The 17,763-nt window shown below is 43.4% G+C and overlaps 1 protein-coding gene across 2 annotated transcripts in view; it reads right to left on the bottom strand.

Moving 5' to 3' along the window:
- Nucleotides 1-346: 346 nt before the first annotated feature.
- Nucleotides 347-17,763, bottom strand: part of LOC125768641 (ecdysone receptor) — a 132,158-nt gene continuing 114,741 nt past the window's right edge. For both annotated transcript variants that reach the window (XM_049436618.1, XM_049436621.1), the window contains 5 exons: nt 7,485-7,658; nt 7,076-7,395; nt 6,842-6,988; nt 6,609-6,761; nt 347-6,546 (listed from right to left, as the gene is read on the bottom strand). In XM_049436618.1, coding sequence (XP_049292575.1) covers nt 5,623-6,546; nt 6,609-6,761; nt 6,842-6,988; nt 7,076-7,395; nt 7,485-7,658 — 1,718 coding nt within the window. In that variant the 3' untranslated portion in view covers nt 347-5,622. The remainder of the gene's footprint in view (nt 6,547-6,608; nt 6,762-6,841; nt 6,989-7,075; nt 7,396-7,484; nt 7,659-17,763) is intronic.

Below are 17,763 nucleotides of genomic sequence, written 5' to 3'. Positions count from 1 at the left end.
AAAAAGAACGTTTGGCAATCTTTGCAAACATTTTCTTTTCGTCGTTTATCTTCAAAATGTCCATTCAAATGCTCGCATGGTGTTGAATAATTTTCCTAAACACTATTAATAACTTATAATAATAATTATTGTGTAAAAGGTAATTTAATATTCAAAATATTCGCGGAGCGCCTAAGTGTATGCAATCACAGCACATGTGAATGATTGAAAGTATCACTCATAGATGGCGCGGCGCAATCACATTCGTTGCACATTGGTCGCATCAAAATAAGTTCCGAATTTTAAATGTAATTTAGAACTTAAAACACGTTTTACAAATAAAAAAAAAACACAAAAACGAAAAGGATCTCATTTGAATAAAAAAGAAATATTTTATTACAAAAAAATAATAAAATAATATAGCAATAATAATAAAAAGTAACTATCGATAAGTCATTAATAGTATTTGAGAAAATTTTGCACATATCCCAGTTCAATGCTTAATACGAATTACACAAAATTACACTATTACACTGCTGCTGCTGCTGTTGCTGCTCCGTACCTCGCTCCATATGCATGTTTTTACAACTCTTTCCCTTAGCATTTCTTCCTTTCGCATTACGTTTGCGTGTATTTTTGCTTTCTGTTTCTCTCCTATCGGTCTATTTTTTTTTACAAAGTTTTTTGCTTATTGTTTGTAACCTAACCGCATCATCCGCGCACTATATATCCTCCCTTTGTAACCGCGCTGCTCTCTCACTTTGCCCTTTTGGTGGTGAGGTGTACTGTGTTTACATTATCGACAACATTTTTCCCACGTTTAAATTGTGAAAAGATAAGAATTTCTACATTTTTAAAAGCTGTACACAATTTTACATCAAGCGCGTTTGTTTGTTTCGTTTTGTGTTTGTTTTTTCCCTTTTTTCTCTCTCTCTCTCAATCCTCATTTTTCTCCCTTTTTGCTACACAAATGCGCATATATTTTGTTTATGGTTGTTTCCCCAATTTGTATACAATTCATATCTGTAACTGCTTCACTTTTATGCACCCCGAATCGAAAATCGGTATAGATGTAGACACTCCTTAACTGTGTGTGTGTGAGATTTTGTCGCACAAAAAGCTAGCATTCACGTAGTCCTTTTATAGAAAGTTAGTTCACCCCTAAGAGGCTATTTGGGCGCGCATTCGTATGAGGTGTTTGCACAAAAGAAAAAAAAAACAACTATCCACTCTCTTCCTCTTTCACCAACCGAAACCATTCACACCTCCACTGTGTAATCGCAGTAATCAGTCCATTTCATTTTTTTTATCTGTTTTGTTTAAAAACTCACCCGCGCTTCCGCGCTCAATTCATTTCCCAACACCTATCTAGTAAAGTTTCCGTTGTGTTTTATACCGTTTTCTTCCCTATTTTCCATTCTGCACAAATGATAGCTGCACTTATGTTAAAGAGTTTGTGTTCATCTCTAGGTTTACTAGTTGCTTTTTTTCTCTCTCGTTCCTTGTTCCACTTTACTCCCATTCTTTTGCAACAGAAATACATTTTCGACTGTTTTTGTTTTGCTTTGTTTTTTTTTTTCTATAAGTTTTCACTGTTATCATCTGTTCTATGTTTTTTTTTATTTTGCTTGAAGTTTGAACCATATTGAATGTGTATGTTTTCAGTTTTGTCCTTTCTTTAAACTTGCTGCAAGTTATTTATCTTTTCACGTTTGTTCTCTTTAGTTCCTGCACTGTTTGCGACTTTTGTTTGTTTGTTTGGTTGTTTGTTTTGTTTGTTTTATTTGTTTGTTTGTCAAAAGGCACCTCCGTTTCCGAAACAAAACAAAAAATTCTTCACTACTGAAACACATCCACGTTCCATCCCGTTATCGACACATCGTTTCGTTTCACTTTTCATGTCTTGTTTTCTTCTCCTTTTATTTTTGCGAACACATTTATTTATACAGCACTGCTATTGTATGTACTTTAACTTAAAAAAAAACACACACACAGCGTGTCAATTGGCGTAGTAAGTGCTTTGTTTGTTTGATCCCCATTTTGTTTTGCATTTTTCTACTATTTCTCTTTGTTTTTGCAACACAAAACATTCTACACAAAATGACGCTTTTACCAACAATTTGAAAACAATCTGTCGGTGCATGGAAAACATAGAGAGAGATGGACGGGAGGATATGGATGGTGATTTAATTTAAAGTTTCACTACAACAAGGGTATCAAAAACTTGATTTAAAAGGGGAAAGGAAAAGGCAAACGCAAACGCACGGCTTCTTTTTTTGCTTTTGGCTAAACACGATTCACAACATTTGACTAATAAATTGATTTAATTTCGCGATAGTAAACAATTAGGTTTTTTTTGCACATTGACGCAATAGACTAAAACGTGTCCTAAATAGGGAAAAGACGACAGGGGGTTGCTGGGTATTTTTTGTAATTCAGGCGAATTTATATTGTGGACTTCTTCCTTTCGGTTTCGTTCCTAAACAATGGAAATGGAAACATAATTCTGGTTTAAAGATGGATATGTTAAAGTAACGGAGTAAAGTAAGGAAAGTAAATGCACATTTTCTACTAGAGTTTGATTTAAATTATACAATTTCGTTAGGAAACAAAACCAAAAAAAGGAAATTCAACCATCTTATCGATTGCTTTAACTAGCGCGGGTCCCTTGAAACGATTCAAAATGCAAACACCTTTGCCAAATGTGATTAGTTAGCTTTAAAGCTAAAGTGTACATAATTTTCATTTAAAATTGCGCTTTTACATCAACACTCTTAATTGTTTTGAGTGTGAGGAAAAAATCGTATAGGTTCCCTATACGACAAACGGGAATACAAACGGGGAAAAGGGAAGCTTTAAAGGGAATTTCTTTTTAAGCTGAATCCTAATGTTCGTGCCCTTTTTTTGTTTTTACTTTGTTACTACTGGATTGAGTGTTTACTAAAAAGAATCAAATAACACACACTCACACACATGCAGGCACTCTATCCTCCAAAATAGAAGTGCAGCAAAAAAAATGGGTCCCCATACATTCTTTCTTCACATCCTTCAACAGCAGGTCACGCGTATTCACACTAATTCGTTCCAAATATCGGAAAACAACTACAGACCATTGTATAATGATGGGGAGACCATAATCCTACAATTTTCCCAACCACGCCAGTGTGTGTGTGCGTGTGTGTGTTTTTGTAACCGAAAGAAAGCTTTTCCATTGTTTATATCTTAGCACAGCTAGAGCTTAATTCTAACCCCCCCGTCCCATACTTCCACATTTGGAGCTGTGGATTCACTTTTTTTCCTCGTGTCTAAGCACCTAGCCTGGTTCTCGAGGAGGGGGTCTTTTGTTCTCTCTACTCTTCACTACACAATCCTTCATCTTTTCGTACTCTTGTTGTAGAGTTAACACTTTTGCACAAACACACACACACACACCGCTGTTCGATTAAACTTCTCTTTTAAACGAACATAGTGTTTCTGTGTATGTTTGCGTGTGTGTATGTGCATATGGTAATAGTAATAGTTATATTGATAGTAATAATAATATATGCTTCTCTTAAAAATTATTAACAAGTCACAGCCAAACGATACGAAAGAAGGTTCCGCACACGGTCACACTACCAACTTCGCATCGAAAACGAATCCCCGCGTATTCCTTTCATACACCATCAAACTATATCCCCACTCACACACACACATACAAATGCCCGAGTATCCTCCCTCCCGGGCTCTGGTTTACTACTAAACTAGCGAGTACTAACGTGGGTCATTCATCCAGCAACACAATCCCACCCCCATCGAACCGATCGGGAGACAAACATAAGCAAGGAAGTATCCTTTTCTTATGTTGTGAACATTTAGTGGCGTTAAGAGTCGTTTTTCTTTTCTGCTTCAAAACCGTTCCACACGGAAGAGGAGTGTTCACTATTTGCTTGTGGATTACTTATTCTTTTGCTTCTACTTTTTCTTCTTCTTCTTCTTCTTCTTCTTCTTGGCAGTAAGTATTCTGGGTCGGATGTTGTTTCTTCTTCTTCATCTGTCTGCAGCAGTTTTGTATTCGTTGTTGTGGTTTTTTGTTCCTCACAATAATTAGTTCGCAGTGTTTCGGTAGCAATTTCAAAAAAGTAAAGTAGTAGTTTAGCAGTAGTAGATACTATTACTATAGCAGCGCATTGTAGCTGGCAGTAGTAGGTTTTGCGAAGATCTTCCTAATTGGATGATCTTTGTGTGTGTGTGTGTTTGTGTGTGTGCTGTTACAATAATGGATGGGGACACGATTGCATTGTGTAAGGATGCTTGATGCTCGATAAGGGTACGGTTACATGCGCGCCTTCTTTCGCACCTTTTTTTCCACAGTAATAGTAATAGTAGTAGTAGTAGTAGTAGTAGTACTAGTAGAGTAGGGTATCTACTATCTGCACGTCTCGTTTCCTTCTTGTTGTCGCTATGTGTGTGCATTCCCCCTTAGCTTATTAGTATCGTTACATCCTACAACTGCTTAAATACACACAGAGAGAGAATGATACACACACACTCACGAAGTACCCACGGCATCCGATGGGTAACAACCTCCCATGGTGGCACACTAGCCCCCAAATATCCCAGGGCGGCGGTGATAGTTCCCTACCGTAAAACGATTCTACTATTCCTGCAAACTTATCCATTAGTAATTAGTACTTTCTCTCTCACACCGTTATTCTCCTTTCACACATTCACAACACAAGTTTCACGCACAGCTCTCTCTCTCTCTCTCTCTCTCCTTCTCTGTGTCTTAATCGAACCTTCCTATGATAACCGTTTCTCAACCCCCGGAGGGAAGAAATAATTATCTACAAGACGATCGCTTCTATTGCATAATTCCCAATTTCTGTTTTTTTCTCAGCTTTTCTTCCCTTTCTTTAACTCTTTCCTATTTTTCATGCAACAAATTGTAGCAAAAATGTACAACAACAAAACCAAAAAAAAACGCGCTTTCACTATAAAGCACTAACTTACTTAAAACTTAAACCAATTCATTAAACGCTGCTTTGTTGTGTCGCATTTGCGTCGTACTGTACAAAGTTTTTTTTTTAATATATAATAAAAGGGAAGGAATGAAATATTGGTTTGCTTCTGTCCCAAGTGTCTAAAACACCTTGGGCTGACTCATCACTCTTTTCGCACGTGCGTGTGTTCCGATCGAGACAAATATTCATGAAAAGATCCCCCCCAAAAAACACAGATGTGGAAGGATTTTGTGCAAATGGCGTTCCAATAATGCCACACACACACACGCACAAACGTGCATGTGGCGCACATGAGAAAAGAGCTCCGCACATGTGCAGCATCTATCCGAAGAAGCGCACACACCACGAGGAGTGCTGGTTGGCAGAAAGGATAGAAACAAGGTAAAATAAATTAACTCTCTACGATAAATAGAATGTCGTCGTCCGGGAAAACGCTGCCGGTGTCCGCACGGACGCCACCATCGTCACCGTCGCCGTCAACAACGCCGGGCAGCTGCCCGGTCGCACCGATCAGTCCTGCCAGCGGATGGTGACTGTCAAACAGTACGTCGTCACCCGCCACAGACGGTGGTCCACGGTGCAACTGCAACGCATCGACGGTGACGGCGCCGACCGAGGGCAGCACCGTGCCCTACGCTAGCTATACGTGATCGAGCATTCCGACAGTGGAGAGCAGTCCGTTGCTACTACTATTATTACTGCTGCTGTTGTTAGTGCTATTGGTGCTATTACTGCTACTGCTGCTGCTGCTGTTACTACTATTACTTGTGCTACCGGCGCCGTTCGTGCTACTACTACTACTATTGCTACCGTTCACGGAACCGTTCGTGGTGATACTGTTGCTGACCCCCACGTTAGTACCGACGGGAAGCGTGGGCACACCGCCATTACTGTGAACCTGCTGCTGCTGCTGCTGCTGTAGCTGACTGGGTTGCTGCATCGGTCCTAGCTGTACACCGTTAGCGACGACGACAATGTTCGACGAGGTGGATGCCATTGAGGAAGCGTTCGGATTGTCCGACTGTTGGTGGTGCTGTTGTTGCTGCTGCTGTGCGACCAGCTCTTGATGCCGTGCCAGCCCAACCGGTGGTATGTCCTGCACGTCCCATATCTCCTCCAGGAAGCGGGGCAGTTTGCGGTTCTTCAGCTTGAGCGAGAAGCACATCTCCGAGTTTTGGTTACCGAGCGTCCGCAGCTCGGTCAGTATGGAGAGCAGCTTCGCGAACGTGACACTACACTTCGGATCACCACCGTGCCGGTTGAGGATGTAAACTCGCAGCGTGTCGATGTAGTAGCTCTGGATCGTTTCAACCAGTTCCGCCTTCTCGAGACCGGGCCGATCGGAAAAGATGACGATCGCCGTTAGCAGTGCATACTCCACGTTGTCCACCGTGAGCGTGTACATCTGCCGGCAGAAGTGTAGCAAATCCTCGATCGTATCCGCCATGCCCGCCATCTTGTACGAGTCGCGCGTGTACGATCGATTGTTGGCAAAGAGGATGGAATCGGTTTCGGCATCGTATCGGCGGGCCATTCGCAACATCATCACCTCACTGGAACATGCCTGTGTAGAACACATTTCAATAGTTAGCTAACTGTGCCAGCTTGCACACAGTTGTAACCTACCTTCAGTAACGTTATTTGATCTTCCTGCGGGATCTTCGTAAATGCTGGTAGTCCCTTCGCGAACTCGACGATAAGTTGTACTGTGAGAATGGTGATTTCCGTTATGTGCCGGAAGTGGATTTCGTGGGGATCTTCTTCCTCGTTGGGTGAGTTCTAGTGAGAGCGAAAGAGAAGCGCGATACATTTTAATTTTACAGATCTGACTTTCTATATTGCTAGGCGTTGCTACTTACAATCATTATCCTCTTGAGATCTTCCTCCGACGGTTGCTCGTATCCATCCTGATACCAGATTAGTTTATAGATGACGGCCATCTGATTAGCCGTCAGCAGAGGTATATTTCTTTGTCGGTTTTCATTCAGCAGTTTCTCCGGCAGTAGCTACAAATCATATGGACCCGGGGTTTAATAAACTTCTCCCTAATGTTTTGTGGCATGCACAACCACAACTTCCGCCCTTCTACTTACCGGTATCGCTGCGGTGGGCGGTGATTCACACTTCATTAATACCGGCAACAGCTCCGACTTGTAGCTGCTGCTGTTCGTTGTACTAACAGTGGTGGAAGGGTTCGTCTGCACCTTATCCTTTTCCTTCTGCGCCTTCTTCTCCTTCCGCTTGATGGCGCACTGGTTTTCGGGCACGACGCATTCCGGCCGCATACCGACCGCGAGACACTTCTTCAACCGACACTCCTGGCACTTGCGCCGCATATACATGTCCATCTCGCACGCATGTCCAAACTTGCAGCAGTATACAGCATTTTTGGTCACACTACGTCGGAAGAATCCTACAAAGGACAGCAATAGGAGAATGGAAAAGTTAAGTACGTTTAGCAAGTGTTGGATCGCACGTTGTGATACGGTATCATCTACTTACCCTTGCAACCTTCGCAGGTAAGCGCATTGTAGTGATAGCCGGATGCCCGGTCACCACACACGAGACAAAGTTCCTCCTGCTGCCGTGGTGTTGGACCCTTTTTCTGCTTCTTCGCCTCACTGCCATCGCCGGTATAGCCGTTAAGACTGCTCGATGGAGACAAATCTTCACGTCCTGCGGAGGAATTCAAAGAAAGATAATGTTTAGTTATTGTTTTTATTTTTGGATAACATTTTTCTTTACGATCTTATCTACTGAGGTGTTATTAAAGTGTATCCCGGCACTTCGGGATATTCGCAACAGCTGGCATTACTCCAGTAAAGCCGCACGCGAACATTTTCCAAGAACAAAGCACAATTAAAACGCAATGTGCAGTGTTGTGTGTTTTCTCTCTTCCATTTTAAATCTTGTCGCTTCAAATATCGTACACAAAAGAGGTCGGGGGAAAATACATTAGAAGCAGTACATCAACCAAACTCAATGCACTTTTTTGTTGGGATATCTTACAGTGCAATCTTTGTATTTGACGAAACTTGATAAGAAAGTGCACGCATTTGCTTCGGTACCGCAGAAACCAAACAAAAAAAGGTTCTCTCAAACGTACAACCACCCCAAACAATCGTTCCAAAAACCGCAACGAAACCAAAAAGAGGAAAAAACTGTTTTAATTACCCTCGAAAAATGGTTGCTCTTGAACTCGTTTCTCCTGCCATTACTACTGTAACTCACAAACACACACCAGCAGAGGATGTCTGGTGTGATCAACTGCAACTATATCTCCTACATCCAACGATCAACTGATCCATCTCATAAGGTGGCGCGGCGATCCACTCCCCGGTTTTGCGTGACAGTTTTCGGAAATTTAAGAACATCATGTTGTGGAGTGTTTTGCTGTGCTTGTGGTTTATTATACGCTTATTACTGCTGACAATATGCGAAATGCAGAAAATTGCATTTACACTAACTTGGCCCTTTTTTCGTGGTTTTATTGAGCAGTTGAGAATTTGGGGAAGAAACTAAGAAATGTAACCCTTGCGAAGAAATACATTAAGAAAGATGCTTTCGGGACGAACGAATGAGTAAAAGGAGAAAGGAAGATGTGGCTACAATAAAAAAAAATCAGTAAAAATCTCATTATATCATGCGCAGATGTATTTATTGTGTCAGTTTGACGCTGCGCATTATTAAAAGGTCTCAGGCGGTTTCTACCTGACCCTATAAATCTCTCTCTCTCTCTCTCTCTCTCTCTCTCTCTCTCTCAAACACTCCATCAGAATGTGCAGTTTATAATTTGTGTATGCGTTTGCGCCCTGCTTTTTTGTGGACTGATGTTTTTGGAGGTGATTTCGTACGAGAGCTCGGAAGAAATGCTTTTCGGCACCCCTGCAGTGTGTGGTGTGTGTCAAAAGCTGCTACTACTACTGCACATATTTGACTCCGAATCGGCGGGTGTTCTCTACACCGGAATCAGGACCCGAGATCATGATGCTGATGATGATGATGATGCAGAAGCGTCCAATTAATTATAAACTGAATCGTATATCTTTTTCCACCGGTGACATGGCAAAAGGTCGGAAGGGTGTGCTCCACCCCCGGGGATGGATTTGGTCTGGAATTTGGTTGTGTCGGTCAAATTTGGTGACTCAAAACGGGCGGCTCCAACACCAAGCGTCACTAGCAGGAAGTTGGTCCAGATCTCTTCTGACATGATTTCCTCTGACAAGCGAGCGGTTCTGGGATTTGATTGTGATACACGATTTTACACTAAATTAACGACACCTACATACGTATCAACGCTGGCCAATCGACCTAGAACCGTAGCAACGATTATTTATTTGCTTGCGGGGTCGTGATTTCGATTTCGGGGACGCCGAATCATGGACACCATCATTGCACCAACGCAACAAGGAATGCAATTTTGTCGTCTGTCACAGTCGTGTGTCTGGCGAGCCCGGTGATTGGGGAGGGAGGGGGGGATAAAACGAACCGGGATCTGACAAGGCAAAGACATTAGGCAGCGGCTGGTGAGAGAAAGATTACCAGCCGAAAAATAACAGTTCTGACTCTGAGAGAGAGATCCTTGAGGGAAGCATTAGAAGCGCCTGTTAAAACTTCACTGCAAGTTCGTGTTGTGCATGGGGCGAATGAATTATGGCAAACAATTCCGATGGGCCAAGGGGGGGGGGGGGGGGCAAAGGAATACAAATAAAAATGTTCAACTCTACACAATCGGTTCACTGGATCTTTGTGGAGAGGAGCTGCGCAGAGTGTATAAAACATGCACACCACAGCCGGTAAGACATTTCCTGGCGAAGCGTTTTTTTTTAAAGATGAGATATATAAATGTGTCGTCGCGGTTGTTGCATTCCGCGAAAAAATGCATTTTTTTGCTCGACTCATCGTTCCAGCTAATCACGCACTCTTCTCAGATGAGAGAAGAAGTTTTAACAAACAAACAGTGAAAAAAACACCAGGACTACATTCTAAAATTTTGGATACCGAACCCTTCGGCAGAAAACGCAAACGTCACGCTGCGTCCGGGGAAGATTCGTTTGAAAAACAAGCGGCAGGAAGTTGCGTGGTGGCGGTAAGAATTAAAAATCTTCCATAAATCTCCACCGGGCCACAGAACACCGAAGCAACCGGGGGCTGCCACCTTTCACTTTTGGAGGCCGTTAATTTAACATTTGCCAAGTAAAGCAAGAAAGAATGAGAATTTTGCATGCATCGGAAACTTGCAAGGCGGTATACATACATGTGTGAGGGTAGCTCTGTAGAAGTAAAGACTAAAAGAATATCTTCTGAGCGAGAACTCCAGTAAGATCGGGTTCTTCTTGAGAATATACTTAAGAAGCTACATCACCATTTTCAAAAACATTCTTATCTTGTTAAGTCGCTTGAAAGTCCAACCATCTTTGCAACGATCTTCGATGAAGCAATTCCTCAGGAATATTGTATTCCATGGAGTCAATACTATCTGCAGACGAAATTCCACTATTCCACCGGTACTATCCTTGACCAGAGGCGGAAGAGAAAACATCGAACCACGAACGCCCAAAAAAGGGTTCATCTAAATTACTAATCAACTGCTGAAGGAAGCTGATATGAAGGTACCAGCCAACGCGACTTCTTCCATTTTCCTTGACACGGTTCATTGCCTTCACACGTTTGCGGAAAGATTTTTAACCAAACCAACACGAAAAAAAACTCCCCTCGAGCGTACGCTGGAATGTGTAGGTACCTACACAGCGTTAATAAAGATGAGAATGTTTTGAAGCAAACTCTAAACAAAAAAAACTCCACAATAAAAACCAAAGGACGCTGACCAGAGAGTAAGTTTGGCGATCGGTTTGGTGATGGAAAGAATGTCTACTTATGCATGTGCGTTACCTTGAAAATTGAATTACAAAAAAGGGAAAAGGAGATCGTGAGAGGAAGTTCAGGGGTTGTGGATTGTGTGTGGTGACCGATACAACAGGATATTTTCTACACAGCGTGTGAAGTGTTGTGATATGCTATTAGGGACTTATCCGGTACCGAAAAATGGTAATGAAGATATGGTGATTAGATGTGGTTAGGGAATTACCACTCCAAAGAGAGTTCGTGGATTCTAGTGTTGTGGACGCGATTGCTCGAATGATCTAGAAGTTAATCTACGGATTCTAATAAGATTCAGCTTTCAATGGTAAGAACCTACTATTCTAATCCCAAGAGATCATACTCCCAAGAGAGTTCATCACGGCGGGTTCTCGCATATTCCAGTTATAACCCCTGCAAGACCCTTGAAGGTCGTATACTGCCATACTTTTACACAGCGCTGGTAGTCATTCATCACACCCTTGGTGACGTGCTTATCAGCAGTCACCGCTTCGTAGCTGTTGATCATGGTTTTCTAGTCTAGAAGGTGAACACCAACGCCACTACCCCATCGGCAAGCGGAATGTCTCCACCACCAACGCGCGATCATGTAATCTTGCATTGCTGCAATAACTACTCTAGGCCGCTGCGTCACTGTATGACAGTGAGTACAATCTTTCGACTCTAGAACCTGCTAGCTATCAATAACAAAACGTAGTTCCATGAGTGAGTGCAGTTCCATTCCACTTGGTCGTCCGGACATTAGAAGTCTCCTTTGCAGTTCTCTCGAATGCGTTCGATATCAAAACGTAACATTTCCGATGACGTCAGTAGTTTGTTGGACGATCGACGACCTCCAACCGTTTTAATGGTGGTAGTGGTGTTGGTCACGATCACAGTTTGAAATAATCTAATACAAGCCGCCTTAAGGCACGTACAGTGTACGGTGCTTATGAAGACAGTAAATATTGCAATAGAGAGCAGCGTTCAAATACGTCCAAACGAAAGCCTAGTGTGGGCGTAACACGATCGATTGCATTTTTAGCAATATTCCAACTTCCAAGAATAAATGACCATAAAAAGCTGAATGAAAAGCACCTCGTCCCACAAATCGTCTCAGCAAAAGTGAAATATTATTTTCCTCCAATTAATCACATCCAGACACAGGAGAGCAAGCAATTCGTTGATCATTAAAACTTTGGTGCAACAAAACACAGCCGGTGTTTCGGTGACTTCCAACGATGTGCATTGATCAGATTCGTACCTCTCAAAATGATAATCTGCATATTTATGATCCAGTCCAATGAACCTCGAAGTGAAAATATTCAAACGAGCAGTAAGTCACTAACGGAATGCCTCCCCACACGGTGTATGACACAATATAGTTGGAAACAGCTTCCTTACCAACTCGTAACGTAATGTGACACATCTCAACGGACTAATTTGCAGCTCATCTGTCGAACGATCTTAAGGTTCAGGCAGTTGGGGGTAGCTTACCGATCGAAAGAGGAAAGAGGCATACAAGGCTTTGGGGTTTTTTTTATGAGGAGGTTACGGGGGAGCAGATGATCCGTTCCTGAGAATTTTTGGTTCCAAAACACGCAAATGCCAACATGTCTCTACAGTTACCCCTTGCTGTTACGGACCGAAGGTATATAATCGCTCCGACAAGCATTTACGATTCCGATGAGTTATTTTATTGCGCTCATTTATTTCCAGAACACAAAACACAAATAAACGAGATGTAGTTTTTTTCCCCTCCTCCGTATTGATATCTGCCGCTATAAGTTCTTCCGAAGATGCCATGATGTATTGTACATGGATATGGAGGATTTCCAACTGATCATCTGTTTGCGGTGATGAAGCTGTATGTGTATAACCATGCTGGAAAGCTTGAAGTTTGTCCCAAAGTCGAAAATGAAGGTATTAAAAGCAGATCCTACTCATAGAGCTATGCTCAGGTCTCTTGAATTCTTACATCTGAACAACTTTAAACCTGATTTCCAGATTTTGCGGTGTGTATTGAACTGGTTTGCTTCATTTGCCGGTCCAAGAAATGCACCAGCAGTCACACGGGATGTTACCGTCTCTGTTAATTCTGCCTGAAGTATATTTCATACAAGGAGTTGTGCTTCTTCCATCCAGGTTTGGAAGGTAAATCACGATCATTTGCTTGTCCAATCCTAACCAGAATCTGGAACCCTAGCGAGGCATGGCGATTAATTTCACCACCACCACCACACGTTCTGCCCCGGTTTTGGATGCTGTAGAAAGCGTGTTTTGGTTGTACATTCTTGCCTTAAGGCAACAATGTTGCTCCCTAGCTTGGTGGTTCTGAGCCGTGGAGTTGCAAAGAGTATTTATTGTATAATTTAATGTCCAACCAACCGAGAGACCATGCTACCGTTTTGTCGTGACGTTTGTCGATTCCGAACATATTGTTTTGCCTCCATCTTCACGCACACACACACATTTTGAATTATTTGTTGTTTGCTCATTAATATAAAAAAGACGCTGTTAAAGCACGAATGCTTTGTCACCATTAGCTGACCCATTTCGGATGGGTTAATCCCACAACTTCACACAAAACACGGTTGGAAATTATTCACATTAAAGCGTGTTAATGGTAAAAAACATCCTCCAGGCCACATACTCAAAAGGGCAAATTGCACACCACACTCTCAATGGTGCATAAATGGTGCCGGTGCAGTTTCCTGCATCTTGTAGACCCCATTCATAAATGCATCATCGGTCACAATTTTTATGGTTCATCACATTCAATTTTAGCATCAGCAATAAAATGCAAACAACATGCAGCATACGAATCACTTGCGGTGTGTGTGTCGGTTTTTATGTCGCCCAGAAACTAATAATACACCCGTTTAAGTGGCAACCGCAAAAAAGGGCGCTAGGGGATGAATTGAAGAAAATAAAAAAAAAGAAAAAACCTGGAACCAACTACACCTTTTGTCTGGTCGGAGGCCGCGGTGGTGTGTTTATGCATGTACACTCATCCGGGATTGTGGCGCCCATCACATGGAAAGCATAAGAGGAAGAAGGAGAAAAAAAACAACTCCCCAATTCAATGAGCTCCCCGTGGGTGTGTGTGTGTGTATATGTAAAAAATGAGTCGTGTTCTCTGATGCACGTTACCACCCCCGTCGTAATAATAAAAAAGCAAACATACACACACACACATCAGAAAGCAAAAAATAAGTTGAAAATATGTACACACGTCCTGCCCGACTCGAAAAATTACTGTCATAGGTCGGGGTGTGTGTGCACCAGCAGGAACAACATAAAGAAGGAACGGGAAGCCAGGAAGGGCACGACGCGGAATGTCAGGGAAGGGCCAAAAAGGAAAAATGTTTATATGAGGCACGGGATGAAGATGGTGCGCATTGCCTGGCACACCATAATACCACAATGTGCTCGATCGTACCGTGTACACACGATGGTTTGTACCATTGGCCCCAGGAACCAGAAGAAAGTGAAGACAAACGAACGAAAGTACGGAGCAGTGTGAAGATAACCGTCGCTTGCAAGAGCGTCGAGTTCCCCATGAACCCGGGGGAGGAAATGAACGGAGGTGGGTGAAATATAAAACAAAGAATTATCGATCCGAGTATAAACGTGGCGTAGGGTGTACAGAACCCCCCAATGCATCGTCTTCTTGCAAAAGAACACGCACAGACAAACACAAACACACGGAGGGTTGCGCACATGATGCGGGTACCCGAGCACGCAAGTAAGTTACTGGGTTTCTTGTGTATGCACACTCCTCGCTTGTAGTTCCTGCGTGTGCGGGCGAATAAAATGCGACAAACCCAAGTGTACCAGTCACACCAACGAAGGGAGCTACACGGCAAGGAGCGGTAGTTGATAGATGCATCTAAAGATAGATACCGGTTGTACCCGTGGTGCATGAGGACATCGTCCCATTCCTTGTAGTCAGAGTCACCAGGAGCACCAGCACCAAAGAGGTCGTTTTTCAACTACGAATCTGGACTTCTGGAAGGGTGGTTCCAGTGTGGTGCGACGGTACTAGTGGAGGTTAGTGGATGGATCTTCGATGACGCCTGACTGTCGACGACTTCTTCCCAAAGGGGGAATGGGTTAAGAGTTTGGTGGTCTTCTTCACCATCACCAGAGCTCCGCTCTATACACACGAACGAATGAAAATGACAAAACCGTTTTGCCGATTTCTTCGCCAAACTCCCGTAGTAACTCTGAATAGCGGGAGCATCATCTTAAAGGCAATAAAAATCGCAAATGTGCGTGTACAAATTCGATTCATGGGAGGGCTTTTTTGGGTACCAGTTTCGTGTACCACCATCATCATTAGTTATTGGGAAACGGTTACCCGGTATCCCGAGATGTATCAACGGAGCCCTCCACATTATTGAAGAATTGCTGACGAATTCTTAAGTTTGAGAGCAGGAGGAGGACATAAAACCAAACCAACCCCCAAGTTATAAAATGTTTACGATGAACTTCTGGTGAATTAATTTTTGAAACTAGGAAGGAGTTCCTTATCGAGAATATACATTAGAACGAAGAGAAGAAAAAACACAACAAAAGCAACTCATCAACAAAAACGACATGTTTATGACGTGAAGATCCTTCGGAAATTACATGTCCGAAAATGGCTTCGTCTTGCTAGATCTGTTTTTTTTTTATTTTATTTTCATCCACTTCAGCCACCAACTAACAACTTCATTCGTTCGTTCATGATGCAAATCCTCACCAGGCTTTTTAGCTCAAGCATGCGGGGCTTGTTATTATTAACAGCTCTCTTGTCACACTTGATTGCACTGTGCAAACTCACGTTCGCCCCGTTTCGCCGCTTCACTCTGTGTCCCGCATTCTTACACTCTTCCTGCTTCACCTCCCCCCGGGTGGAAGGAAAAAGATAGGCCAGACATGGTCGCCTATCTACAACCCACAAACTCACTACCACAGTGGCCGCTATGCAATTTATGATCGTTGCACGAGAAGCGTCAAGAGCAAATGAAATGAAAAAGGAAGACACATGAAACGAGGGGAGAAACGGCGCACTATATGTGGCAGTGCAACAGTGACTTTCCTTCACATTGCTGAAGATGCTGTGTGGAGAGAGCATACTAGAAACTTCGTAGAATGAAAGAAAATTTGTGACTGAGTTCTAAGGTTTTTACTTGATGTGGTTGTGAGGAGAGGTAGTCGGGAGGCCACTCCTCTAATGACTTTCAGATGGTCGTAGCATCCCTAAGGGGATGATTGGGGTCTTCCCATCGCAAGTCTATATCTCCCCCTCCGCAACAGCAACATCAACAGCTATACACGATTGAGAAGATTGCGCTTAAGTGGAAAGTGAAATGGGCGAAGTGCACTCTCACTCGGAACATCGCGCGCTCTCGAGAGTGTGTTAACCACCAACACCACCATGACGACGACGACGACGACGATGAGGGCACTGTGCGTCCTTGACTCTTGTCGCTTGCGCCAGAATGCACTTCTGACAAAAAAGAAGGGTGGGAGGGCGGATGGCAAACTGTTGGGGAAAAGATAGACGAGATGCGAAGACCTGCGGTTCACAATCTGACATTCTACCCCGGTCCAATTTTATGCCCTACCCGCATCCGGGGGCAATTGTAATGGTAGACACGCAGTATAAAGTACGGACCATACGTTGTACCAGCTCGGAATGGAGTAGGGAACCCGGGACGCTTCACCCATGAAAGTGAACCTAAATTACAACTCGTGCGTCATGGATGTTTCAAACCACCCTTTCTGCAGCAGCAGCAGCACAACAAACCCTCTTTCTGCCACGAGCAAATTCGATATGCGCGAATTATGCGCTCGAGAGGTTCACTTGAAACCCGCTTGCCGTTGGTCCGTTTGTAACAGGATAGGAAGTTACGAGGTCAGGATGGCGCATTTCGGGTGCATCCCATTTGAAGGGCAGCGTGTGTGAGGTCAGTTCCCTTACTTTCCCGGCTGAACAATGATGTGGAGTACGCCTTTTGATCGTGACTCCAATATTTCGTTCGTGTACGAAAGATTGTGCGTTGGAAGCTATTTTTAACGTTTCCTTGCACATTTGCAACGATTGCATGCGAGACACACAGCTCTAGTCTAGGTGTCGTCACGAACTCGTCTACAAAGGACTTTACAATTTCTAAATCAATTCTTCTTCTTCTGCTTCTGCTGCTGCTGCTCGCACCAAAGTGGACAAACGTCAAATACCGAGAACTTGTTGGACCGGTTTGTCGCATCAGATCTGGTTAGAAGTTAATTTAGATCTCCACTACTGTGCGTCACATTAATCGATTTATGTTGCTGTGCGCGTACACAGGAACTGACCAAAGCGAAGACTCTTTATACAGTCTTGCATGTGTCTTGCAACGGTGCACAAATGTTGAAACCGCTTAATGAGCGACCCGATCGGGGACCGGTTCAGCAGGCAAGCTGCTCATTGCCCATAAGCGAACGATCTTACTTGGGGTGTGTAAGCACGCGTCTCCTCCACTGGCGTGGTACTGATTGACATTTTTCCCGCCCGGCCACTAAGCGACATTCTGCCGCAACCAGGCAGGGGTCTGTCACGATCACGATCATGTTGATGATATGGTTTCGAACTTGAGCAATAGCCTGTACCGCGCCGTCCATTCTGGTGAATGTGTCCAATCCAGTGCATCGCCTCAGGTACGGCGCGGAACCGATCCATATGCTACTTTCGCAAAGTCAAAGTCCACATCACTTTCATCACCTTTCGAGGGTACGTTTCCTTTTTTTGAAACCAGACCACAGTGGTCAACGTGTGTGTTCTAAGGTGGCTAGCTCATGTCATGTTGCGCGCGTCCGCTTTATCTGGCGCGTCTGTCCTTGAATTGGATTTCCATTTTTCTTTTTTTTTTGCTGTGACAACGCAACAATCTAT

This window comes from Anopheles funestus, chromosome 3RL (assembly GCF_943734845.2).
Source record: "Anopheles funestus chromosome 3RL, idAnoFuneDA-416_04, whole genome shotgun sequence".
NCBI lineage: Eukaryota > Metazoa > Arthropoda > Insecta > Diptera > Culicidae > Anopheles > Anopheles funestus.
Note: the sequence above shows the minus strand (reverse complement) of the source record. Positions and strands in the feature narration are given on the sequence as shown.